This window comes from Dunckerocampus dactyliophorus, chromosome 2 (genome assembly GCF_027744805.1).
Source record: "Dunckerocampus dactyliophorus isolate RoL2022-P2 chromosome 2, RoL_Ddac_1.1, whole genome shotgun sequence".
Classification (NCBI taxonomy): Eukaryota; Metazoa; Chordata; class Actinopteri; order Syngnathiformes; family Syngnathidae; genus Dunckerocampus; species Dunckerocampus dactyliophorus.
In genome coordinates, this window is record NC_072820.1 from 35,117,614 (window position 1) to 35,143,865 (window position 26,252).

At 43.9% G+C, this 26,252-nt stretch overlaps 2 protein-coding genes across 4 annotated transcripts; one reads left to right on the forward strand and one right to left on the reverse strand.

Moving 5' to 3' along the window:
• Nucleotides 1-286: 286 nt before the first annotated feature.
• On the forward strand, nt 287-2,778 carry LOC129177511 (tubulin alpha chain-like). Its single transcript, XM_054768728.1, has 4 exons — nt 287-450; nt 1,017-1,239; nt 1,458-1,606; nt 1,677-2,778. Exons 1-4 carry the CDS (start codon nt 448-450, stop codon nt 2,649-2,651), a joined length of 1,350 nt encoding a protein of 449 aa, XP_054624703.1. The 5' UTR covers nt 287-447; the 3' UTR covers nt 2,652-2,778.
• A 1,256-nt stretch (nt 2,779-4,034) lies between these two features.
• On the reverse strand, nt 4,035-25,440 carry taok2b (TAO kinase 2b). Of its 3 annotated transcripts, XM_054767861.1 has the most exons (20): nt 24,933-25,440; nt 23,501-23,641; nt 23,080-23,151; nt 22,900-23,001; nt 22,227-22,272; nt 22,024-22,120; nt 21,772-21,885; nt 21,555-21,646; nt 21,341-21,434; nt 21,016-21,097; nt 20,597-20,764; nt 20,034-20,240; nt 14,431-14,657; nt 14,179-14,356; nt 13,982-14,110; nt 13,688-13,891; nt 12,988-13,227; nt 9,233-9,445; nt 8,962-9,144; nt 4,035-8,067 (listed from the first exon to the last, which is right to left on the reverse strand). In XM_054767861.1, the coding sequence occupies exons 2-20, from the start codon at nt 23,630-23,632 to the stop codon at nt 7,129-7,131; spliced, it is 3,519 nt and encodes a 1,172-aa protein (XP_054623836.1). In that variant the 5' UTR covers nt 23,633-23,641; nt 24,933-25,440; the 3' UTR covers nt 4,035-7,128. The 3 variants fall into 3 exon arrangements, with proteins under 3 accessions (XP_054623836.1, XP_054623838.1, XP_054623835.1); XM_054767863.1 differs by lacking the exons at nt 4,035-8,067; nt 8,962-9,144; nt 9,233-9,445 and having other exon boundaries at nt 9,489-13,227; nt 24,933-24,942; XM_054767860.1 differs by lacking the exons at nt 4,035-8,067; nt 8,962-9,144; nt 9,233-9,445; nt 23,501-23,641; nt 24,933-25,440 and having other exon boundaries at nt 9,489-13,227; nt 23,080-23,494.
• Between the last annotated feature and the right edge of the window lie 812 nt (nt 25,441-26,252).

A 26,252-nucleotide genomic window follows, 5' to 3' on the forward strand; every position in this document is an offset into this window, starting at 1 on the left:
CCCAGATCTGGGGAGATAGATTCCCACGACAATAATGGGTCTCCATTAACACAGATATTAGTCCTCTGGCATGGTAGTTCACAAGGACAAAGGCAGCGCACACACAGGAAACGTTGTAGACAGATTATTTGATTTCACTCGAGTCCGTGAATCAAAATGATGAGTTAAATATTGCAACAAACAAACGGTTAAACACGCTGGTGTTCATTAAGCACATGCTATGATGAGGACAAACAAGGCGTTGTCTCGGAGTCACAAGTTAACGGACCGCACATGAAGGCAGCATGACTCAACTAACGTTCGCTCGCGAGACAAAATTCAAACTTTCCACTTTGGCCACACCCCCAGAGACAAACTATAAGTAAGACTACCGCCTTTTTGTCCCTTTCAGTTCAACCTTCTTCACCTGACTGCTCGACGTTGACGAGAAGGACAATAACTAGCAAAATGGTGAGTGAAAAAAAACCCTCGAAAAATAATAAAATGCCGTGTCAATGTTAAAATATGAGTGTGTGGCGTCTAAAAAAATAAAACTTTGCCGATTGTTCGACATTATAACGACACTAATACATAACTTATAAATATACAATATGCGTTTTAACTTGTTGAAATAATACTGAAATACTACACGTCGTGTTTTTAGTCCAAACGTTGGATGTTGCTCCATTTTCCTTGAGCGCGGGCGTCCACCCTATAACATCTGCGTAGTTTGAGTTGGCAAAAAGCGTATTTAAACCCAACAATGTACCTCCTTTGTTTTAAATGTGTCTTTACCGACTTAACAACTTGTTACGTGTGTTAAGCCTTACCGTTACCGCGAGGTGAAGCCGGAAGTTAATCCCCCCCCCCCCCACCAGGGCCTCAAGCAGAAAGCGCCATCAGATAACCGCATGTCCCTGAAAGTAGCACAATTGTGGTTCAGTCATTATGTAACACCATTGCAACTATACAATGTATCCAAACCTATTTCTTACTGTATTTTGTCCACTCACTCCCACCCCCCCACTCCCCTCCAGCGTGAGTGTATTTCCATGCATGTTGGCCAGGCAGGCGCCCAGATGGGCAATGCATGCTGGGAGTTGTATTGTCTGGAGCATGGGATCCAGCCTGATGGTCAGATGCCCAGTGACAAGACCATTGGAGGCGGCGACGACTCCTTCAACACCTTCTTCAGTGAGACTGGTGCTGGCAAGCATGTTCCCAGGGCCGTCTTTGTGGATTTGGAGCCAACTGTCATTGGTAAAAAGACAAAAAAGCTAAATTATACAGTTAAGATTGAGAATGTAATCTAAGAGTGTCCTCTCACTGGTCCAAATGTACTGTGCAATTGGAATATTAAAAATAATCCAAAACTGAAACCCATGGCATGCTCACACCACCTGCAGGAGCCAGTGGGGGGCAGCAAAGTGCAGCATGGTGCAAGTATGCCTTAAATATGTTAATGTGGTGGTCCTCAGATGAAATCCGCACTGGAACGTACCGCCAGCTCTTCCACCCTGAGCAGCTGATCACTGGGAAGGAGGATGCAGCAAACAACTACGCTCGTGGTCACTACACGGTCGGCAAGGAGCTCATTGACCTGGTTCTGGATAGAACTCGCAAACTGGTAAAGAGTTGGTCATCAAAATTCATAATTTAGTCATGTGATGTTAACATTAACACATTTTTTTTTAAAGGCTGATCAGTGTACAGGCCTTCAAGGTTTCCTCATCTTTCACTCCTTTGGAGGTGGAACCGGCTCAGGCTTTACCTCTCTCCTCATGGAGCGCCTATCAGTCGACTATGGCAAGAAGTCCAAACTAGAGTTTGCTGTTTACCCGGCCCCCCAGGTGTCTACTGCAGTAGTGGAACCCTATAACTCCATCCTGACCACCCACACCACCCTGGAACACTCAGACTGCGCATTCATGGTGGACAACGAGGCCATCTATGACATCTGCCGCAGAAACCTTGACATCGAGCGCCCCACCTACACCAACCTCAACAGGTTGATCGGTCAGATCGTGTCGTCCATCACCGCCTCCTTGCGCTTCGACGGAGCCTTGAATGTAGACCTGACTGAGTTCCAGACCAACCTGGTACCCTATCCACGTATCCACTTCCCTCTGGCCACCTACGCCCCCGTCATCTCTGCCGAGAAAGCCTATCACGAGCAACTGTCTGTGGCCGACATCACCAACGCCTGCTTCGAACCGGCCAATCAGATGGTGAAGTGCGACCCTCGTCATGGCAAGTACATGGCGTGCTGCCTGCTGTACCGTGGGGACGTGGTGCCCAAGGATGTCAACTCTGCTATCAGCAACATCAAAACAAAGCGCTCCATCCAGTTTGTAGACTGGTGCCCCACCGGCTTCAAGGTGGGCATCAACTACCAGCCCCCAACGGTTGTTCCAGGCGGTGACCTCGCTAAAGTGCAGAGGGCCGTGTGCATGCTGAGCAACACCACTGCCATCGCAGAAGCCTGGGCCAGACTAGACCACAAGTTTGACCTGATGTACGCCAAGCGTGCTTTCGTGCACTGGTACGTCGGAGAGGGGATGGAGGAGGGAGAGTTCTCTGAGGCCAGAGAAGACATGGCTGCCTTGGAGAAAGATTATGAAGAGGTGGGTGCCGATAGCCTTGGGGAGGAAGATGAAGGAGAAGAGTATTAGCGGCATTGGGAATGTACCAGAAGTTCAGCACATTCAAAAGCTTTCCTATTCATATTTCTTAAAGTCTGTGTTGTCCCTGTCTCTTTTTTTTGTTTGTGCAAACTTAATAAAGTTTCTGTAATTAAGATTCAGTCTGAAATGGTCACTTTAGGGGAAAATTGGTTGCTGTAAACAAGTCTTGACAATGATTTTTAAATTATTTTAAATGGAATTGAATCGCTGTGGTGACTGCTGTCTGGGAAAAGTTGAAAGTGAGAAAAGAATTCAAGCAAAATTGATGGCGACTCAGAATGGCCTCTTTTGCGAGGTTGCCCCTTGCTGGGCGTTTTGGAGAATGCATGGAAGGTGTATACTGTAGCCTTAAACATACTTGGCATTAAAAAAAATAACCCTATTAAATTGTACTACAACTGCATACATTAATTAAAATTAATACATTGTACCCTAATATGGCCTCTTTTGCTGACCATTAGAATGCATGAATTGCACTGTGGAGAATAAAAGTACATCAAATTAATCAATTAATTTATCAATAGATATTTTTAAATCACCCATTTTTTCCCCATACTGCTAAAAAAAAAAAATTAGAGGAACACTTCAAAAACACAGATCTAAACTGGGGGAAAAATGATCTTGAATATCTTTCCTGATAAGTCGGTGATGTATTAGTAACAAAATGATGCCACATAATTTGATAGAAATGAAAATGATCACCCTATAGAGGGGGGAAATCAAAGACACCCCAAAAATGAAAGTGAAAAAATGATGCAGCAGACGGGTCCATTTTGCTAAAATGTCATTGTAGCAACTCAAAATGATTTTCAATAGTTTGTGTGGCCCCCACGTGCTTGTATGCATGCCTGACAACGTCGGGGCATGCTCCTAATGACACTACGGATGGTGTCCTGGGGGATCTCCTCCCAGATCTGGACCAGGGCATCACTGCGGTACCTGGACGCATGGAGGAGATTCCAGGAGACAGGTAGTTACTCCAGGAGAGCTGGACAGGGCCATTTTGAGTTGCTACAATGACATTTTAGCCAAATGGACCAGTGTGCTGCATCATTTTTTTACTTTCGTTTTGGGGTGTCTTTGATTTCCCCCCTCTATAGGGTGATCATTTTCATTTCTATCAAATTATGTGGCATCATTTTGTTACTAATACATCACCCACTTATTATCAGGAAAGATATTCAAGATCATTTTTCCCCCAGTTTAGATCTGATGTGTTTTCGAAATGTTCCTCTAATTTTTTTGAGCAGTGTATTTCTCTCACGCATGTAACTGAATAAAACCCCCCACTCACATTCAATAGAACTATAAAAGTAACAGTAAAATTCAATCTCTGGTATGGTGGCTCAGAATGGCCTCTTTTACAAGGTTGCCCCCTGCTGTCCATTAGCGACAATGCACAAAATACGCACGGTCAAGATGAATAAAGCACACGAAAACCAATGTGTTAATATCAATTTTATCTTTAAGCACCCATTTTTTTCCGTAAATACACGTGGTTTCCTCAAGCTTGGAATGCTTGATTGGAATATTTAATTTAGAGGATTTGCCCCTCCCCCCAAAAACAACCACCCTGCACATCTCACATGAGCTGCCTCATCTACAATCCCCCACACACAAACAAGCATGTTGTCAGACTTCAGTTTATATAAGGACTTTTATGCATGCACCGAGATTCAGTTATTTCATGTTATACAGGGAATTGTGTTGAGCTGGTGTTTCTGAGTCATTACAAACAGCAGGATGATTACAGTATCTTCTCCAAATTCACACTGCAAACCAACTAAAGTCAAAAGCTATGGAGAGAAGGGACCTTTGGGGCCTCGGCAGCGTCAACTCCTCAACAAAAAGTCCTGTGCCGCATGATAAAGCTGCTCCGGTCATTGCTGCTGGGTCAGCACCCACGGGTGCACCAAGCCAGCAGCTCAATCAAGGCCCCGGCCTTCTTCTCGTTAGCAATACCTTTAAAGTCCTCTGGTATGCCGACTCGTCTTCAATTGAAATAAAAACTTTAAAAATGAACAAATGTACATTCCAGTGGCCAATTATAAAAAAAAAAAAACAGGAGGTTGTCACTATATATATATATATATATATATATATATATATATATATATATATATACACCTGATCAAAATCTTAAGACCAGTTGAAAAATTGCTAGAATTTGCATTTTGCACATTTGGATCTTAATGAGGTTTTAAGTAGAGCTACAATATGCAAAAGCAAGAAGGGGAGTGACACAAAAAGCACTTTTAAAAAGTAATTTATTGAAAACAACAATTAAACTGAAATAGGCTGTTTATCAGCTCATCAAAAATTTAAGACAATCGTTCAAAAAAATAGAACAAAACATGTTCTCATTAGGACTCAGTAATGAGTAGCTCCACCGTTCTTGTTCATCACTTCAAAAATGGGTTTAGGCATGCTTGATGCGAGTGTTTCCAGGAGGCTAGTGGGAACATTGCTCCAAGTGGTGAAGATGGCTTCACCAAGGGCATCAACTGTCTGGAACTGATGGCCATTTTTATAAACTTCCCTTGTTTCCATCCATCCCCAAATGTGCTCTATGGGATTTAAATGAGGGGAACATGCAGGATGGTCCAAAGGAGTGATGTGATTCTCCCTGAAGAAGTCCACTGTGCCGGGTAGAAAACATCTCAGGTGGGATCTCCTTGTCATGCCAGTAACGTTGGAAGCCATCTGAACCATCAAGAGAATTTACTTTTCCACCTTTCAATGTCCCATGTTTGATGCTCCCTGGCAAAGTCTAAACGGGCACTTTTGTGGCGTTGAAGGAAATGAAGTCTTTGAATTTGTTTTTTGTTTTTTAACTTTTTTCCCGCAGATGCCGTCTGATGGCTATTGTGCTGCAGTCGGCTCCGAAGACCGCCCTGTGTCTTGATGGACAGCCAATCGGATCCTCCGGTTTAGCGCAGGTGTGATTTTTTTTGGGTCTACCACTTGACTTTTTTGTTCCATAATGCTCAGGATCTTTCAAAAAATGTAGAATGACTGATTTACTGCTCCCAACCTCAGCAGCAAAGGCACGCTGCAAGAGGCCTTGCTTATGCAGCTCCACAATACGACCACGTTCAAAAAGAGAAAGCTCCTTAGCTTTAGCCATCAGGAGGGCATGACAGTGTGAATGCCTGACAGAAAATGAACATTTTGAGCAGATTTTACAGCCTGTGGTGTTAAATTTTTCAGGTGAAAAACAAACCTATTTCAGTTTTTTTTTTTGTTTAAATTACAAGTTCCAAATGTTTTTTTCCTCACTCCCCCTTCTTGTTTTTGCATATTGTAGCTGTACTTAAAACCTCATTAAGATCCCAATGTGTAAAATGCAAATTCTAGCAATTTTTGAACTGGTCAGAAGATTTTGATCAGGTCTGCATATATATATACATATATATATGCATGTGTGTGTATTTTTATATCCACTACAAGTTAATAGATCTAGAGCTGTCTTTAAAAAGTGGCAACACAGCTAGACTTCACCATTCAACACATACACATTAACAATTATTAATAATGCCTTATTATTAATAATCATTAAAACAAACAATACCTGACAGTATATATATATTTTTATGTTAACATGACAACAGCTACAATCAGGTTTGCCTCTATGGTTATATTGACAACAATAGAAAATGTATTTTGGAGTCAGGAGAAATTCAATACTCATTTGAATATATCAAAATTACTCATCGTCATCTTTGTACTTCTATAAAAGCTTTGTTTAGCTTGTAATATTCCACATCAATTATGTACAATAAAGATTGGTGAGAGCGTTTCAAAGATGTCTGGTGATGCATACGAATGTCTCATGCACTGGAGTGTTACGACCACTATACATACTCATGGACGCCTGAATTGTTCTACTCATTACTCTTATTTTCCTTTCTTCTACACAATTCTTTACATTCAGTTGTGGCCATCAAATAGAAATTTTGATGACATCCCTTTAAGAAATCCTTAAAGGCATTGGTGACGTTCCAAGCAACATTTATGTGTCTTTTTTTCATACACTGAATATTACATAAAAAAAATCAAGTGTAAAACCATTTTTTTGTTTTCCATCCTGGAGGCTAACATAGCAGTGCTTATATATCTGGACACTACATACAAGTACAGTTACGTACACATAAACCTACTTTTTGCTTTTCCCCTGTCCGCTTGTCTTCTCTGGTTCTCCATTCCAGCATAGAACATCATAGAAGAAGACAAACCCCGCTCCTTTTCTGCAGCCTACTAAGTATTAAAAAAAACCTTTATTATGAAACCTACGCTCAAGTGGTGTTACATTCCCCTCTTCCTGTTTCCCACCCTGAGTCTAAGGAGGCAGGACGCACCTCAATAAGAAGCTTGCCCTCACATGTCAACAAAGGACGAAATAGTTCTGTACTGAGACGCAGCCTGTGATAGCTACTTACCTAAACCCTGCCCCCCATTCCGCCGTCTACGAGTAGGAGAGGTGTGAGCCGTTGGAGATGTGCGAGGTGACCGAGGTGCTCCGACTCAGTACGCCGTCGGCGCCCCCGCCTGCCCCAGGCCCCCCACCGGATGCCGTCCTCCTGAGAGGTTGAGGGCTGTTTCTCAGAGCCATCAGGCTGGGGGCGGCACGTATGCCAAGCCCACTGCTGCTGCCGCCGCCGCCACCCCTTTCGCCACCATAGATCCCCCCCTGCGAGGAGGAGGAGGAAGACGAGGAGGAGGATGGGCCGGAAATGGAAGGAGGGGCGGGCGGCGGTGGAGGTAGCATGGCGAGGGACTGAGAGGAGGAGCGGGAGGGTAGGTGATGGGAGAAGGGTAAGGGTAAGGGTAAAGGGTGGACCAGGTCACCACTGGGGCCTCGCACACCGGGCCACTCCCGCTCCTTCTCCTGTTCGCGGTCCCTATCCCGCTCTCGCTCGCGGTACAGCTGTGGTGTGCTCTGGTGGTGGTAGTGCTGCGGGAGGTGGTGGCGCTGGTGGTGGGAAGAAGACGAGGAGGAGGAGGATGAGGACGAGGCAGATGAGCGGGACGGGTGGTGCCCGTCCCTCGACAGCGCCAGCGCCATTCCCAAGCCATGCAAGGAAGAAGAGTCGCTCCTGCGTTCCCCTACGCCTCCTCCACTGCTGCTGCTGTTGTGGCTCCGGCGTGAGGGCTGTGGCGGGGGAGCATTCTGGGGGTGCACGCCATGGCTCCAGTGACTGGTGGAGCGGGGGGCTGGTTGCGGGGCACTGGGGTAACCCTGCTTGGAGTAGGCATCACCAGGGAGGCCTGAGAGGGACAAGCTTGTGAAGCCCAGACGTAAACTTTCCGAGTCGAAGCTCTCGATCTCGCTGGCCTGGCGCTCTAAGAGGGTGCGGATACGCTCAGAGCGCTCGTTCTGGAGTGACAGCATCTCCTCCTCGATCTGAGGACAGTAGGACACATGCATGAGAAGACGCCAGCCAGAGGTCCATCCCTCAGCTGTCTCTTCATCCATCCAGTCACCTATCTACCAGTCCATCTGTCCATCCATCTATTTGTCTAACCACACTCAAAACAATTTATCCATCTGTTCATATGTCCCTGCACCCCGTAGATCCTTCCATCAGTCTATATGCCCAACCACTTTACTATGAGTCTGTCCATCAGTCAATCCGCCTATTAATCAGTGTGTCCAACATCCATCCACCTATCCACCTATCAATGTATACGTCCCTCCATCACCCATCCATCCTTCCACCCATGTGTCCATACATCTATCATCCATTAATTAATCTATTTGCCTGTCCATCCACACATCACTCTGTCCCTGCATCCCTCCATCCATCTAATTCATTCACCCACCATCTGTCTGTCCCTCCATCATCCATCCAACGCAAGTCCACCACGTTCAACGCAAGTCCACCATCAGTACATCAGTCTGTCCATTCAACCAGTCAACCCTCCAGCCTTTATCAATACACCTGTCCAACCATCTGTCCACCCATCCACCCATCCATGAATCAATCTGTCCACCAATCCAGTCACACACCTGACCATCCATTAGTTCATCCAACCCATCCGTCTGTCCATCCCAAAATCACTCATCCTCCCATATGTGCACTTCCAGCCCACTCATCTTTTTCCTGCTGCATTTATCCAGCTGTCTCTTCATCATGTCCAGCTATCCATACCACCAGTAACCCAGTTACCTATCTAGTCATCCACCTGTCCATCACCCATCCACTCTACCAGTCCTTCTATTCAACTGTTGCTCCACCCGTCCACAGGTTAAAAGCCAGTATTACTGCAAATGAATGAAGAGAGATGCAGTTCTGACCCTCTGCTCCAGCAGTGCACGGCGGATGGACACCCTCTGCTCCAGGTCCTTGACTTCCCTCTCATGCTGCGTGTCCGTGTGGATCTTGATCTTGCTCTGGTAGGCGTTGAGCAGCTCCAGCTCCTGCTGCAGTTGCATGCGCAACACCTTGTACTCTGCTTCCTGGGTCTCATCCAATCGTAGCTGAGAAGAGGAAGACAACAGAGGGGGAGATGGACGTGATGAGTCGGTGTAGTTATACAGGTGAACAACTTATCCTTGCATGACTCACAGCCTGCGTAGACAGCATGTCATTGATGGAGTGGTCGTACTGTTCGGCCAGGATGGCCAGCTTACGGGTCTGCTCATCCTTCAGGCGCTTCAGCATGGCTTTGTGGTCTGACTTGGGCGTGTTCTCCAGCAGGTGGTTCCGCAGGGCCTTGTACTGGCGGGTCTGGATCTTGCATGTGTCCTGGAACTGGCGCTTTATCTGCAACTCTTTGGACTGGAGGACAGGGAGGAGAGAGAAAGAGAGAGATGGAGGTCTAACATGCATCAGAAAACATGGTGATGGACCATCTGCGGAGCAGCCTACCTTATGTTGTCTTTTGTCATATTTAATACATCAAATATGAATGAAATAAAAAACATATAGAGAACAAAAAAAGAGAACTACAATAAAAAAAAGAATCCAATTAATTGAAGTACTTTTCTCATTTAATTTTTTTTTTTTAAATACACCTAATAAAAACTTTATATAAAAAAGCATATTGAACGCTAAGGGGAACTATTTTTGGGTTGCATTTTTTTGACAGCTTGCTTTCAAAATTTGTTGTGACGCAGAAAAATGTAATTTTCAAATTTAAATAAAATAAAAATAGATTTTTCAAAAGTTAAGCACATCATTAAAGTCAAAGTAGTATTAGCCAGGGCAGTTGTTAAACACAGAAGAGCAGAGACAAAACTATCCAGGGTTGTCAAACTCGTGTCATGGACGCAACAGAGACACTGCAGGTTTTTCATGCCGGTCACTAAAGCAGGTGATTTTAATGATGAACGCCTCCTTCAGTTTGAGGGAAGGCGCTCGTCAATTAAATTTCCTGCTGGAGAAACTGGTTGTTGAGAAAACCTGCAGTGTCTCGTCTCTCTGTGGCAGGAGTCTGACATGTGCTATAAACAGTGACGACACAGGAGTGATGACAATGGAAAAAAAGGCAGGGGACAAAATGAAGGGATATAAAAAAAAAAAAAAAGAACAGACAATGAAAAGGCAAATCATAAAAACAAGACAATGATTTCAACACAATTTAATTTATTCTGGTGCAAAAAGTACGACAAACGACCATTTTTTTTAATACTTGCCAAATGTGAATAAAAATAATGAAAAAAAAGAATAAAAGGCAACCAAACAATGCAGTACTTGCCTTAAAGAAAACTGCTTAAATTAGGTATAAGAGGTGACAACAACACAATACAAACGTGTAAACGAAGAAACAGGGAACAACTGATAGTCAAACACAATGCACAACACAATGGCAAAAAAAGAACAGTCAAATAGAGTCAAATAAAATAGGATGTGAAATGTCTCATTTAAAGCTTGATTGCAGGTCGACCCAAAAAGCAAAGCTCAAAGTGTTTTCTCCTGAGGGAGTTTTGCTCTTTCACTTGCATCTCACACTACAGAGATGTCATCACTAATGTGCATTTTTTCGATAATCATTCATTTTAACTACTTCAAAAACACATTATTATCCTGTATTTTGGTATTTTTGTTTCTGAAAATGCATAAATTCCATTTAAGTTCACTATTAATGTCTTCATTTATCACAACTTTCACATTCAGTAGTTTTATCAGTTTTTGGATATTATCTGTGTATAAGACTGTATATCTGTATGGCTTCATACTGTATTAACCACATACAGTATATATATTTTTTCCTTCCCACTATTTCATTATCTACATAGACTATTAAAAAGGAATTTGTGCAAATATTTCTTCAAAGGCACTCAACGGCTTCATATAACATAAGAACATGTTTACATGGTAAATCCTAACAATATTATTGCATATACCGCAATAAAATGTGAAACTGGATGCAAATATTGTAATACGTGATATTTGTGTGGACATGTTGGGCGCATGTAACTAGAGAGCACGTTTGGTATGGTTTAAGCTATGGTGTTTAGGGCGACGTTAGTGCCATTAGGACAAATTGGTTCTCCACAGCTTTAAAGATAACACTGCGATATTTGTTCCATGCACTGAGATCATTAAAACAAAAAAACAAAAAACAAACAAAAGAAATAAAACAAAAATTTCAGACATACTGTAGGTAATAAAAAAATAACCATTTGAAATTGTCTTACACATTAAGAACAAAAGGAACTTTTACAAAAAGCAAAATAATGGAAATGTTAAAACTTCACTGGATTTGGTACAGTAACTGTGTGGGACCTCCACAGTGCAGCAGCCAATTTGGGGTTAAGGGTGGGGGGCTGGTTGAAAATGGAGGGTGAGCTGGATCACAAACACAATTATCTCCACGGGCGAACCTTACCCCTGACAAACCTTCCAGAGGACGTTCGCCTCAAGCCGCACTCCCACCTGGCCTCATCGCGCAGCATCCTCTCACGCTCTTCCCTGCGCCGCCTCTCCCTCTCCCGCCTAACTCTCTCCCTCATCCTCCTCTCTCTTACTTCACGAGGGAGCAGTCGAGGCAGCCTGCTGGGCCTCTCCTTCTTTAGCAGGCCCACACGTCTCAGCCAAAGCCGAATGCCAACTGGCAGTTTTTTGACCAGCTGCTGTGCTAGTTTTAGCACTAGCGAGTTAGCAAAGTCAGCGAGCACCCCCAGGGGGCGTCGGCTGAAACGCTTCACCCAGAGGATTCCCTGTGTCAGTGTGGAGGGACTTCTGACACCAGCCTGATGTTTTGAGGGGAGACTCTTGAGGGGAATGGGGATTTTTGACTGCCGTACTCCCCAGTTGCGCCCCGCTTTGGGGAACATCTCATAGAGGCTACGCTCAGCCACGCCTCCGAGGAGCGACTGACACATGGCAAAGAGCGGCCGGGGGAGGCGGAAAAGCACGCGCATACACAGTCGACAGACTTTGCGGGGTGCATGCTGGAGGAAGTTGCGGGCCGGCCGGACAACCAGCACCACCAGCAAGTAGAGCGACAGGAAAAGCGAGGGGGAGCTGAGGAAGGAGGCAGAGACTAAAATCATGGGGATGTAGTAGATTCCCAGGCTGAAGGACAGCCCGAGACTGAAGAGGCCGCTGGCCCAGAGGCTGAGCGACAGATAGGCGGAGAACGACAGCAGGCAGCAGGAGCGGAGGACGAGGTAGGAGAAGAAGTGTGCCAGGAGGGCGAGCTCAGCCGACAGCAGGAGGGATGAAAGTGAGGGCAGCGGCGGCGAGCGCCGCAGGGAGAGGAGGAAAACGCAGAGGAGCAGCAGCGTCAGGTTAGAAGGCTGGGCGGCGGCCGACAAAGAGAGGAGGAGGCAGACAGTGTGCGAGAAGAGCGACGGGAGAGACGACTGAGGGGGTGGAGGTGGTGGGGATGAGCCAGCGGGAACAGGCTCCAGCTCTTCTAGTGCTTCAGGGAAGTAAAACTCGGACAGCTCATCTAGCTCCTGCTCGCGTCTTTTTTCTAGAGACAGCGCAGAGATGAGCTCGGATGGGCAGCCATCAGCCACACCTCTTCCTTCCTCTTCCTCTTCAATTAAGTGTGGAGTCTGACCTTCATCTGCCTCATATTCCCACTGGACCCCTTCCACCTCCCTCATTTCCCACCCCCCTTTCTCACCTGAATCTCTTCTGTTTCCATTTGACAAGTCAGCAACATGTTTGACTCCCTCATCTTCCTCCTCATCTCTAAATTCAGCTCCTTCATTGAGCTCTATCTTTTTGGTCTCATCTATCTCTTGTAACTCCTCAACTGAACCATTGAGGGGCCCCTGCCCAGCATCACAGCCCCCATTCTGCCCCTCTGTCGCTTGGCCCTCCTCGGGGGAGCCCTGGTTCTGGGCAGTGCTACCCTCACTCACTTTGAGGCTCTTGGGCTGCTGGCGGACCTCCATGGCGTGCTTCTGACGCAGTTCCTGCTCACGTCGCTTGTTGTACTCCATCTGGTTGGTGAGCTCTGTCTGGTGCTGAGTGCGGATCAGGTCAGCCCGGGTGCGCTGCACCAGGCCCAGCTGGCGGAATTCCAGCTCCTGGGTGGACTCGTGATGGCGTAGCAGCATGGCACACTCCAGGTCTTTCAGGGTCTGCTTCTTGTTCAGCTCCTAGTGTAGAATTACATGAACGATAAAGAGGATGGCGTATACTGTACATATTCCAAGGTCATAACACCTTTACAAAGGACAGCTTTGTTAACAACAAAACATGCTGGCTTCACTACGCATCTTATAATAAAGCCTGGAGTGCTGCCAACTATCTGTCAATCATCTACTGACATGGGAGCTGTAAGTCTTTTTTTTTTCTCCTTCGGCAAGTAGGCTAACCTAGCATAATGTGGCTGTTAAAGAAACTAATGTTCACGTCCTCCTGCCCCACTCCTTCGTGTTATGTTGCTGTATGTGCTGAATAAGGTATCTATTACATTAGATTCAAAATGACTGTTGCCATAAATACTGTATATGCTGTATTTTTTGTAACAGGGGAGGAACAGGTGATGCAAGGAAAACACTGCATCTATCAATTAGTTGACCTTTATCCCAAAATAGAACTTTTCAAAGCAGTTACCTCTCTGAGCAGATCTTGCTCCAGGTTGTGGCGTGCCAGCAGCATCTTCCTTTTGTATTGGCGACACTGGAGCTCATAATACTGCCTCTGCCTCCTCAGCAGGCCCGACTCCTCCTCCGCCTGGAGCTGCTGCAGACACTCCTTTTGGTGCACCAGCCACTCCTGCTTCTCCCGCTTGGGCGTAGACTGGTTCTCGTTCAGCTCCTTCAGCGACAGTAACATGCAAGGATGAATGTTAATCTTTGCTCACTGCATTGTGTGCGTGTGTGTCAGATGCTGAAACATGGGCAGCACCTCTTTAAGCTGCTCTTTGCGTTGCCGATACTGTCGTTTCTGTGACTCAAGCAGATTTGTCAACTCCTTCTTCTGCTGGCCGAGTATGTGCTGCTGGAACTTCTTCTCCTCAGTCAGAACCGCCTTTGTCTGAGAGGGGAATAAAACAAAAACTCATGAAATTTAACACTCAACTCTGAAATGACTAACCAGCTCACCTCCTTGTCCATGATAGCTGAGTGCTTCTTAGATAACTTTTCACCCTCCATAGAGAAGCTGTTCCTCTGGTTCTCCAGCTCCTTGTCCAGTCGCAGCTGGTGCTCGTCCATCTCTGCCTTCAGCTTGTTTTCAAGGCCCATCAACTGTTTCTGGTGCTGCCGGCGCATACGCTTGTACCTGGGACGAAGTGTAGGCAATGAGGATAAGATTCTGTAATTGTTACTTCCAGGGTTTTATTTGTTTTGCGTTACCCAGACATCTGTTCCCTTAGGGCCGATCCCTGCTCGTGTTCTTGGATCTGACGAGTGACGAGCGAGGCCGTCCTGATGGTAGCAAAATGGTCTCGGCCTCGACGACGCCTCCCACCTCCCCCTCCTCCTCCTCCTCCTCCTCCACCGCCACCTCCAACAGCAGAAGAGGCATCTCGTTGGGAGTCAACCTCTGGCTGGTAGGGGTCATCATAGATATTGTCGTGGCTCTAAAAAGGATGGTTGATTGAAAGATTTCAATCAGAAACTATGGAAGGGATGGGAATTTTCACAGATTAGTTTGTATTTTAATGTTTTCATGTTGACATTTTTGTTGCCTTCTCATGGCATTTTACTGTATGCTATTATTCCGTATTTTGATTCGATTATTTTTTATGTTGATTTTAAACTCTGAAGCACTTTGTGACTCATGTCCCGCAGCCCGCAACAAAGCCTTGCTCATAAACACATTATAATGGGACTGTGTGTAACTCCGCTTGTTAAAATTCCTCATACGCACCTGGTCTGCCAGAGAACAAAAAGATGTAGCAGGAGTGATCAGTGTTGCGAACTTAACACATTGTTGCTATACAGTGCCTGACAAAAGTCTTGTCTCTTATCCAGGTCGTAGGAACAATAATAATAACAACTTCACTTTTAGTTGCTCATTTAAAATCAGAAATAGCTTGTATGAAAGGCAAAAATACTGCAACAGAACCCGCATGAACCCAAGATTCACCCAGAAAACAGTCAGTTTTGGTAGAGAAATATCATGGCTTGTGGTTACGGTTAGGTTGAATATCGATATACGATATATATCCCAATATTTTTTAAGCAAAGTGAGTCAGTAACTCAAAAATACATTAAAATAAACAGTAGTATTTTTTAGAAAACACAAGAATGTCCTTATTTTGTGCCAGGAACACCAACCTGTCAACTGCATCAGGCTGAGCAAGTGTCTGTCTAACTTCCTTGTAAATTTGTGGTAGAGCTTGTCGTGCTAAATAATTGTGACTGCGAAGATCAGTGGACATCGCGAGTCCATTGTTTTCAGCAGGTTTTTAAAGCTGTTTTTTTCCACTGTTGCAACGGGGACCACACCTGTATCTTAGCAATGTGATAGGACACCTCTTTATAATAGCACCACTTTGCTTTTCCTTTCATGAGGAATGCAACAGGAGCGCCGCAGACAGCGTGCAGCTTCACACGTTCCTCGTATTGCAGTTGGTGGCAAGTTTTAAGGTGGTGAAAAAGATTTTTTAATGCTCTGAATTCGAAGTACCTCCACAATACTGAGCTACCACTTATTCCTCGCTGACTAATTCTTGCACCGCAGACGCTGCCGCTTCGACTGGCGCCGCCGGGCTTGTGCTCCGTCCCTCCTCCCTCCTCCTGCATGCAGGGATGAGGGAGATATAGTGCAAATACAGTCTATATCGATATCAACTAAATGGTTGGTTTTAATATCGTGCTTAAAGCAAATATCGATATTTAAAAAAAATATGTATATATCACCCAGCCCTAATTTCTACCGTACATTATTTTGGTATGCGACAAGACTTTTGTCAAAGCACAATCTGACCTTTTTCCCCCTAAATAAATGATAAAACTCAATGAATGATACAAGACAATATAATAACCACAATTTAGAGGCTTTTGCCTTTCATATACAGTAAGCAATTTCTGATTCCAAATCAGAACTAAAAGTGAAGTTATTATTTATTGTTTCTACAGCTTGGATAAGATACAAGACTGGTTATCAGACCCCTCTACATGCAGTGGTACCTTGGTGAACGTGTTTTTTGGTTACCATCCAAAATTGTTGCTAAAATTTGTTTAGCTTGTTTAGTATCCACAATACCATCTGGTTTATTTACGCCGCCATCTTAGATCACACAAAATGTCACGATACCTGCACGTTATCATGCAATGCATTGTGGGCCGCAGGCACCATTTTTACGGAAACAGAGTTTGTTTATGTCAGAGTTTTTTCCTGCCAGCAGACAGAGATACACGACCGCAAACACATTGACCGCACAAAAGAGAAAGGCGATGGACCGTACAGCGACAAGGGTGCAAGACCTCCAAATTTTACAACTTAAAGAGAAGACAATAGTCATTTTAGAAGTATGTAAACAACATACGGCCGCCAAGTGTTCGCACGACATGACCCCGCTCCTGCATGACTCGTTTATGCCTTGCCAAGTGCCGTTTACATCAAGTCCACGACAATAGTATGCGTGACACGCGTTGTTCCTCAATGGGTATTCTTTGTTATCACCACTTCCTACATCCGTGAAGCAGTCATGGCGTTATTCGGTCATGCTTTGTCCCGTGTGATGCTACGCAACAGCAGGCATTAGGCTTAGCTTCATTAATTCCATTATGTGCAAGGGACCTACCTGAGAATTCCCCCAGCTTTGCTCCAAGAAGTGGTGGAAAAGTTAACCCATTCATGTGAATGAGACACGCAGGGGCACGTTTTCATACACACCACCTGCATTGTTTGCACATATTGTAGGTTGCGGTGCCTTTGCGGTGATTTTTATGGATTTTATATTAGTCAAATTTGACCACAGCACTATGTTTTTTTTTTGGTAAACAAATTGCTGTTATATGGTTGTTGTCGAGGCCGCACGGTGGCTCAGTGGTTAGCATGTTGGCCACACAGTCAGGAGATTGGGAAGACCTAGACTCAGATCTCCGCTTGGGCATTCCTGTGTGGAGTTTGCATGTTCTCGTTTGCGTGCGTGGGTTTTCTCCGGGTACTCCGGTTTCCTCCCACATTCCAAAAACATGCATGTTAGGTTAATTGCAGACTCTAAATTGTGGTAACCAAGGTACCACTATACTCTTATTTTTTTTTTTTTTTTAAAAGAACTAGCAAGAAATCTAGTAAAGAGACTTTCAGAGACTAAAACAGAGATGCTCTTAAAAGAGTGAGATCCCTGAGATCTCCTGGGCTTTAACAGCTTTAGAGTGGCAAAAGGTATAGATGTGTTCAAGGATCATCCAAAAAAAGTGCTCAAATGTTTGACAAAAACATTAGCAATGACACAAAGACAAACATGTAAAAATTGTGGGCTTTCTAACAGAGACTAATAACACGTTTCGCTCTTCTGAACGATCAGTGGGTGCTGCTGTGTGCCCCCTCCCCCATCTCAAAGTACTCACAGGCTAGTTTGTAACATCGGCAAAAACAACAAAAGGAGGCGACAGAAGAAGATGTTCATTTTGTAGTTCTAAACATATTTGTTGTGCTTTCTATGTTTTTATTTTTAACTCACTTTGTCTCCCACAATGTTATTTCTCTCCTAAAACATCCATTGCAATTACATGCACATGCATCATGGCCCGCAATGCAAATTTCATTACCACCCCACAAATAAGATTGCAGTCCTGTGGAAAACACTAAATAGTTGGGGTGTAAAGGTTCACATGGATGTATTGAACCGTTTCGGTTCCGCATGTTGGGTTCAGGCCACTTGAGTACCATTTCGGTTATACTGTATGCTATTTTTCTCATTAAATCTATTACTAGAGTGATCTAAGTGCTTAACGTGGAACTCAAGTCCTGGGCGAGTTTCCGTACGAACGCCTCTGAGTGTCGCACACTACTGACTGAGGGGGAAGAATGCTAGTAGCTAGTAGCGTGACAAATGGCATCACGGCAAATGCAAGCGAGAAGCCTGAGCTGGAAGGCCCTCCCATCTCACTACGGTCTCCTGTTTGGGACCACTTTGGCTTCCCTGTTAAAATTACGGATGGACAAAGGCAAGTGGATAAATCCAAAGTTGTGTGTCAACATTGTTCCATGGATATTGGGTATGCTGCAGGAAACACGTCTAACATGTTAGCGTACTTAAAGCCGCATCATTCCGCAGTGAATGTTACATCAACAAGAAAGAAAACCAGCTTAGTGCAAACACCGATAACTTCAGCATATAAACAACCTCTAGCAAGCAACTCTGACCGGGCCAAAGCAGTAACACATGGGAGTTTTTATAGCCACGATATTACGACCATATTCAATTGTTGAGAGCGCTGGCTTTAAGTACAGTCATGGAAAAAATGATTAGACCACCATTGTTTCTTCAGTTTCTTGTTCATTTTATTGCCTGATACAACTAAAAGTACCTTTGTTTGGACGAATACAACAAAAATAGCTCATAAGACTTGTTCAGTCTCCTCAGGAGAGCCTACGGTTTTTGTGTAATAGTTGTTATCATCATTATTGTACTTCCAGGTCTTTTCCCTTCTTTGTAAACATTTTCAATAACGTGACTGGTCAGTAGTCATTTCATATCGCAGCTCTTGTTGATTTTTTCTCAGTCAACATTTCCACTCCTGCTCTTCATGTTCGGTTTCCAGTTCCACTACCCTGTCTTTCCTTGTTCCTACAGCTAAAGCAGCGTCTGGAAGTGCAGTTTGTGTTTCTTAATATTAAAGCAGTACTGCGTAATGGTAGCTGGTGTAGCCCTGCTAGGCTAAGCTAGCTTTTTATTTTATATTTTTAGCTATGTAGCTTTAGTTTTTATTCCTGTTGTTAACTAAAATGTACATGCAGCCAACATTTGTGCTATTCTGATTTAAGTTCTGTATTGTATTACAGTTTCACAAAATCCTATAAATGCTTAAGAAGATAGACCTGCTTCTGTCATCTCCTTTTGGGAACTGTTTAACTGGTTGGCTAGCAAGGCCTTCAAAAGATTTAAATTGTTTGGCAGTACAATGCTATAGCTATTCATGTAAGAACTTAAGCGATATTGGTTATTATCAAGAAAACCATGGAACTTGCTAGATATCAGCTCTTATATTAACCTTTAGCTGTACCAGGCATTACAATGGATCAATAAAGTGAAGAAACAGGGCTGGTCTAATCATTTTTTTCATTGCTGTATATGATTAAAGTTCTTGAACCTCGCTATGAAATATCATCACGTCGTGACTTTAGCCAGAACGTTATACCAGCACTTTATGAAAAAGCTAAAAGTGATGTCATCAACGAGCTATCACGTGTCCGCTATTTCATTTACGAAAGATGGTTGGACTTCACGCACAACAGACAGCTATTTAACTGTAACTGTCCATTACAATTCACCACAATGTTTAAATACAACTGTTCATTTAATTTTTTTTTCTATTTAAAAAAACTCAGTCTAATTTATTTATTACAATATCACCCAAATGGGTTGCTTTTATTTATTTTTTGAAAAGTTCTGTTTGCATTTTTTTTTTTTTAATTAAAGCATTTTAAGTCATTTTTTCTGCCTTTTTGGACCAAAAATTAATCAAACCGAGAAACTGAACCGAAGCAAAATTACATTTTCGTGTACCGTTACAGCCCTGCTAAATAGTGTGTGCAAAAGCGAATGAAGAACTACAGTGATTTAAACTATCCTGCAGGTGGCACAAGCCTTCCCTTGTGCAACTAGTCTGGACTCTGTCAAGTCCACTAAGTGTCTTAGATAATGGGAGGCATTTCTTACCTGAGGACACACACCTGTCGCGGATATCTTATTGACAGCTCAGGATTTTGGGTTCATGCCCACGTGCAAATACAAAAAAAACCCAACAACAACAAAAAAAAAACGCAGAGGACTGACCAGCGGTTTGTGTAGAACAGAGCTGTTTGAGGTGACTGTGTGCTCGCCCTCCTGCATCATGGCCATCTCGCCACTGTCGTCTGAGCCATCGGCCAGGCTGTTGACGGAGCTGCTTTGGGAGCTGGCGCTGATGGACATGGATGGCAGCGAGTGGGAGCTCTCCATGCTGTTGACAGTGCCCGTGCGCAGCATGTACTGCTCCACATCCTGGGAGAAATGTGGAAACGAATCAAATCAAATTATAGTTGAATAATAAGTGCTGGTGATGAGGATTACACTTTGTATAAAGGAATAAATATAGGAAATATACAAGCAACATTCTCTGAATTCCACCATTTCCTTTTGGGAAAGAGCACCGTGGCTTCAAAATTAATGGCAACAAAGACTTTTGTTAGGAAGGGAAGTTGTCACAATATACATTGAGGGCTGTGATACAAAAGCCGGATGGAAGAAACAAAGTGGTTCTGATTCACTAATGCTTGGGTTCCTCTTTTTGACTGACAAAACCAGTTGAATTCTGTATATTTCAACACAACACCTCTAACTATTGCGTGCCCTCTTACCTCTTCCTCGTCAGCCCCCTCTGGCGCAGGGCCATTGTGGGCCTCATGGAAGAGGATTTTCTTCATCTTCCGGTACTGCAGGTTATCCAGCTCACGGACAGCGTCCTTGGTGCGTGCAATAAGGTCCATCACGACTGTCATGGGACGCTCTCTGCATAGGAAATGGTGCTGCATGGAGAAAGAGAGAGGTGTTACAAAGCAAAATTTATTGTACTCTGTGTGTTGTATTGGCACCAAATCATAATGACAAAATAAGATAAAAATCCCTCAATCCCACATAGTGCTAAATATTGGACAGCAAAATCACTGTAGACCTGTGTCATGACCAAAAGGTCAAGAGTAAAAAGGTAGACAAGCAACAATAAATTGCTACAATAGGCCTGCAGTACGGAGATATTTAACATTAAACACGCATGCACCTTGAGCAGCACGTCAGAGGTAGGTCTGTCCTGGGCAAGCTTCTGCAAACAAGAGTCCACAAAATTGCGAAAATAATCCGACCTGAAAGACACGGCTGGTATTAAAAGAGCCCATCAAACATTAACACTGGTGGCATACATCTTGAGTTGCTTGAGAAAGGCCTACTGAGTGTTAAAAAGTATTATTGCCAGAACTAAAGTCTTTGGGTTTCTGGAATAAAAGGACATGGGGTGGAAAACAAGCCATGTAAATACTCATATAGGATAAATATGCTATGCCAGAAGTGACCATTACAAGGCACACAGCATTATCAGAATCTCTCACCAGTGATTTGACTGCAACACAGGGCTCTCATTCTGGGCGATGTGATATAAGGCACTCATAGCATTCATGTTGAAAAGAGGAGGCTTCCTTTCCGCTAGACACGGGGAAAGCCACATAACACAGTGAGATGGAGACAGGGTGGCAGAGAAAGGACAAAGAGGAAAAGAGGGTTGTGTAGTATGCACATTAGGATCAGTGTGTGCCCGCCTCTTACCCAGCTCTATGCAGGTAATGCCAAGTGACCACACATCCACCTTGCCATCGTACTGACCCTCGTCCATGGCCAGGATCACCTCAGGGGCCATCCTGCATGGAGGAGGAAACAAAACCATTTGGTCACTTCTTGTCTGCCTTTAATCTGAGGACACTTATTTATGGTCACAGTAACATAGCATGACAAACTAATGATTGTGATAAAATTAATTCTTTACCAGTAAGGAGTTCCCACAAAGGAGTTGGCTGGCGCGACAATGGATGCAGAACCAAAGTCACCCAGTTTGACCTGTCCCGGCTCCGTGAGCAAGATGTTTCCTGCCTTCACATCCCTGAGTAGAACAAATAATCGGAAAGGAGAAAATGACAACTCAGCATAATAGTGATTATGGCAAAAACTAACGAGTGTTTGTAGACGAGAGTCTATACTACAAGTATTGCATGAGCTTATACAGGAAGTGTGTGCATACCTGTGAATCATGTTGTGAGAGTGAAGATAGACCAGTCCCTGAAGTGCACCATGGGTAATAGCAGCTATTTCCACCTCCTGGAGGGGCTTCTTGTGGACTATATGAAGGGATGTCAAATGATAGCGTTGAGCACAAACATGACATTGTATACACCAAGGTAGTGCCTTTTAATCATTAATTTCACACACGTTTTTTCCTCTTACCTTCCAAAAGGTCAGAAGCGGAGCCCAAGCAGTACTCCATCACCAGCTGTCACAGAAACAGTGACACCATGTGAGTGCATGATGCTATTTCTGGCTGATAAAGAGCTCTGTGAACAACTTTTCACAATTGACCACAATGGAGTGATTTTCCATTTACAGAACAAAAAAAAAAGCCTTTTTATGTCCAACTCAGAAAGGGGAGCATTTGGCAAGCCAATAATATACTGTATAATAGATACCATATATCACATATGTACATACATATGTGATATATGGCGTACGTCCGTACGTAACGTTAAGAAGTAGGTCAGGATGACACAAACATTAGCAACACTAGCATAGCTATGTGAACTACAGTGCTAACAATACGGTCACATTTTAACAGCATTAGCCTTTTCGTTGAAAACAAAATGATCAAGAGTGCAGCACCCATGTCCGTAGCTGACTAACAGATAGTTGGCACAGTTCCAGGCTTTATTGTAACATGTGTAGTGAAGCTTGATTTTCTACAAAGCTGTGAATTTACACGGCGGAGCCTACCCATCTTCTCCATGATGAAGGATGTTTTTCTTTCATGATGTAATGAAAACCCGAAACTTCCTAATTTCATATAGGCTCAGTCCAAGAGTACCAGCATTAAGGCTGCTGAAGGACCAACCAAATGTGTACTCACCCACGCCGTGTGCTCCCTTAGGTAGCAGCCATGGTACTCGACTGTGTTGGGATGCCGCAGTTTCTGGAGGAATTTCACTTCCTTGATGATGTCCTGCCATTTCTGATACATGACCAGGGCATTGATGAGGAAACACATCTATCTCAAACAATAAGAGTTATTGATGACAGTAACTCTCACCTCATTGGATTGTTTGCCACTGTAGGACATCTTCTTGATGGCCACCACTTCATTGGTACGGATGTCATGGGCCTAAAGAAAATTTTTTACCTCAATCTTTAAATCACATATCTTTAACCATCCCGCTCTGAGGTTAAGTTTGTACCAGTATTATTATTTCATTTATATGGGGCCATATACCCTTACACCCACGGTGTAAGAAGGAGAGGTTCCGCAGGTCCTTCATACCGACCGCTGTCAGGCTCTACAACACCTGCACCACCTGAACCATGTTGTAGTCACTATGTATTCTTTACACTGTATTCTTTACTTGCGTATCTTGCTTGCTGCTGTAACAAGTGAATTTCCCCGCTGTGGGATAAATAAAGTACAAATACAATACAATATGCTGGTTAAGTACAGAAGAGGAAAAACCACGCACAAAGTAGACAGCGCCGAAGCTCCCATGTCCAATCTCCCTCAGGTCTGTGAAGAGCTTCTCCGGATCCTCTCTGCAGAAGAGCTCAGCCACCTCCGGGTCCTTCAGGCTCCCTGCCCGCACACTCGACGGCATGGCCAGCGCCTAGTGAGCAGTGGGGGTCATAAAGGGTGACCGGTTGATATCAGTGAAGTGCTGGACAATATCATATAGGAAAGCAAATATTGAGCATCTGTAATTATCACAGTATCATATCAGTTACTCTTATTAACGCCTCTATCCAGTTAAATGCAGAGTCTCCTACAGTTGCCAGGTACATGGTCTACAAAAGCAAGTAACCATCAAACCATCAATTTGTGCCCGGTCAAAAAACATTGGCATTATCAGCTGTGACTGTAGGCAACCGCCTTATATCGTTTTTCATGAAGGCCAAAAAAGAGTAGCAGCTGCATTTAAAGTGTCATGAGTGGTCAGCGTCTACTTCTACATGCGCTTTAAAACGTTGGTTGCACTCCTCACCTGAGGGTGTAAAACTCATGCGCGCTACACTTGCGGTACTGTTGTTTTATTAGCAAAGATTATTCTCATACGCACCACTAACATTTACAGAAAACATGTTTGAATACGTACACAAAACAAACACCTGCAAACTAGAAGCACAGCAATAAACATGCTAAATTAACAGCTGTCTGACAACATTGTAATTATGATCAAAGTTGTTAGCAGTAAAGATTTATGATGCCATTGCACTAGCCCTTGTAAATTAGACATGTCATCAAAATTATTTGGGGACTATTTTGCCTGAGGTCCAGAGTGGAAATGGAGTGCATGATATCTTGAAGTAGATGATATTCAGTAATAATTACATCAACATACTAACAGACAGGACAGCTTTGTTTTGGACGTGGCCAACTTGTCTGTGCTGTCAGCGAAGAAACAGGAAGCTAGCTGCTTGGTTCCCTTTGAAGCAGACATTTAACTTTTGCAAGCAAGCCCAAAGCAAAAGCACTCTTCTAGATCGTAACAGGACGTCATCCCATTGCAGGGAAATGCTGCAAACACTCACTCAACATGTCACTCAATCCAAATATTGCAATGAAAGCTAGCGTGTGTGTTCTGTTTTTTTATTTGATCCCATGCAGCTAAATTTATTTTTTTCCAACTGGACGAGGGGGTCGTATAAAGGATGTCATTAAATGATGCAGGTGCACTTAATGCTGTGCCCCCTGGGTGTGTGTTATGCATCCCTGCTCAGTAAGCTTTCACTTGAATGATCATTTAGGCTATTTGTCTCCTCAAAAAATAAACAGTGGACAAATAAGACTGACTGCAGGCAAACATCCTTTTGTTAGCATCTCCTGCATAAAGATGTCCTCTTTGCATCCATTCACAGAGCATAGTATGAGCATGTAGAATGACTTATAACGTGTCTTACCGTGGCTTTTAGGATCCACTGTAGCTAGCTAAAGCTAGCTAACTATGACTGGGAAAAAATATAGGTCTCACTCCACTTTTCCCCGCCGCTGTCTACTCAACGCGAGCAAACTGCATTTTGCCTGTAGATGCAGTTACTCAAAGTTCTCGCCATCCCGTCGCTCCCATTTATTTGGACAGCCAGCAGCCTGAGATGACATGAATGAAGTGCCAGTCAACTGCAGTGACAGCTAGCTGCCTGTCAAAGCTAAGCGAGCCAGCTAGCTAGCACAGAGGAGAGCGGCGGTTGTCTCGTTTAGACAATCAGAAGCTAATTAGCAACTAATACTTTGAGCCGAACGGGAAGTCTTCATTGTGGGTTTGTGACATAAATTCCCTAGGGTACACTCCATGCTCCGCTTTGTGCTGTCACAATGTTAAAGGATTTCTTCTCCAGCTGGCGTATCCCCATTTTGGTCGACATTCGTTTTTGTTCAGGACTCCATGATGGCGGACCGGGGTGGGAGCAGATAGAGAAAAACGAAAGTTGATCTTCTTCTACGTTTTGAGGCACGTTGTAATCGCAACATTTGCTCTGTGGGGCCCCTCTACGGTGTGGAGGTCTTAACAACTACAAAAAGGTTGATATTGTCAACAAGCTCAGCAATGCTGTTCATTAGCCACAAATCATACAAATTCAGTACAATAGTACGAAATATGAAAGAAAATACATAAGATAAGATACATACATACCCAATCAACTACAGACAAAACAAACATCCCTACTCACATTCACACCTATGGACTATTTTGAGTCTTCAATTTGCCTAAAATGTTTTGTGGATGTGGGAGGAAGCCGGAGGACCAGGAGAAAACCTACGCAAGTCCAGGAAGAACATGCAAATTCCACACAGTGATGTTCCAATGGAAATTCGAACCCGGATCTCCAGACTGTGAATTGCTGACCACTATTATACTACAGTATAAGATTATAATACATTGTTTCTAGAAGATGGATCAAACACCACAAAGAGAAAAGCATTAATTATGCACCTATTACATCGCTAGAAGATCATAGCACTTACTCAGCGTCCAATCATATTGCTATGATGTCAGCCCCTATTGTTTCCATCCTTTAGGGGGCGTATTTACAAAGGGATAGCTAAACCACATGTACAAGTAGGGCTACACCAACTGTCATGGGGGGTACATGACTAAAAATGAAAAACAATTAAAAAAACAACAACTGCATAAGCAGAAAGAAGACCTCGCATGAAGTGGTTTGCATTGCTTTGCAGGGTTTCCCCAAGGATTTTTGCAGCTGTGGTGGTGGGCTGCATGG

Bases quoted from the DNA above. Each gene is read 5' to 3' on its own strand.
- LOC129177511 (XM_054768728.1), top strand. The intron at 1,240-1,457 runs GTAAAAAGACAA...GGTGGTCCTCAG, and splicing joins TTTGGAGCCAACTGTCATTG to ATGAAATCCGCACTGGAACG. The intron at 1,607-1,676 runs GTAAAGAGTTGG...TTTTTTTTAAAG, and splicing joins TGGATAGAACTCGCAAACTG to GCTGATCAGTGTACAGGCCT.
- taok2b (XM_054767863.1), bottom strand. From the start codon at position 23,632: ATGCCGTCGAGTGTGCGGGCAGGGAGCCTGAAGGACCCGGAGGTGGCT. The intron at 21,886-22,023 runs GTATGCACACAC...TGTTCTACTCAG, and splicing joins TCTCACAACATGATTCACAG to GGATGTGAAGGCAGGAAACA. The intron at 14,357-14,430 runs GTAACGCAAAAC...ACTTCGTCCCAG, and splicing joins CTAAGGGAACAGATGTCTGG to GTACAAGCGTATGCGCCGGC.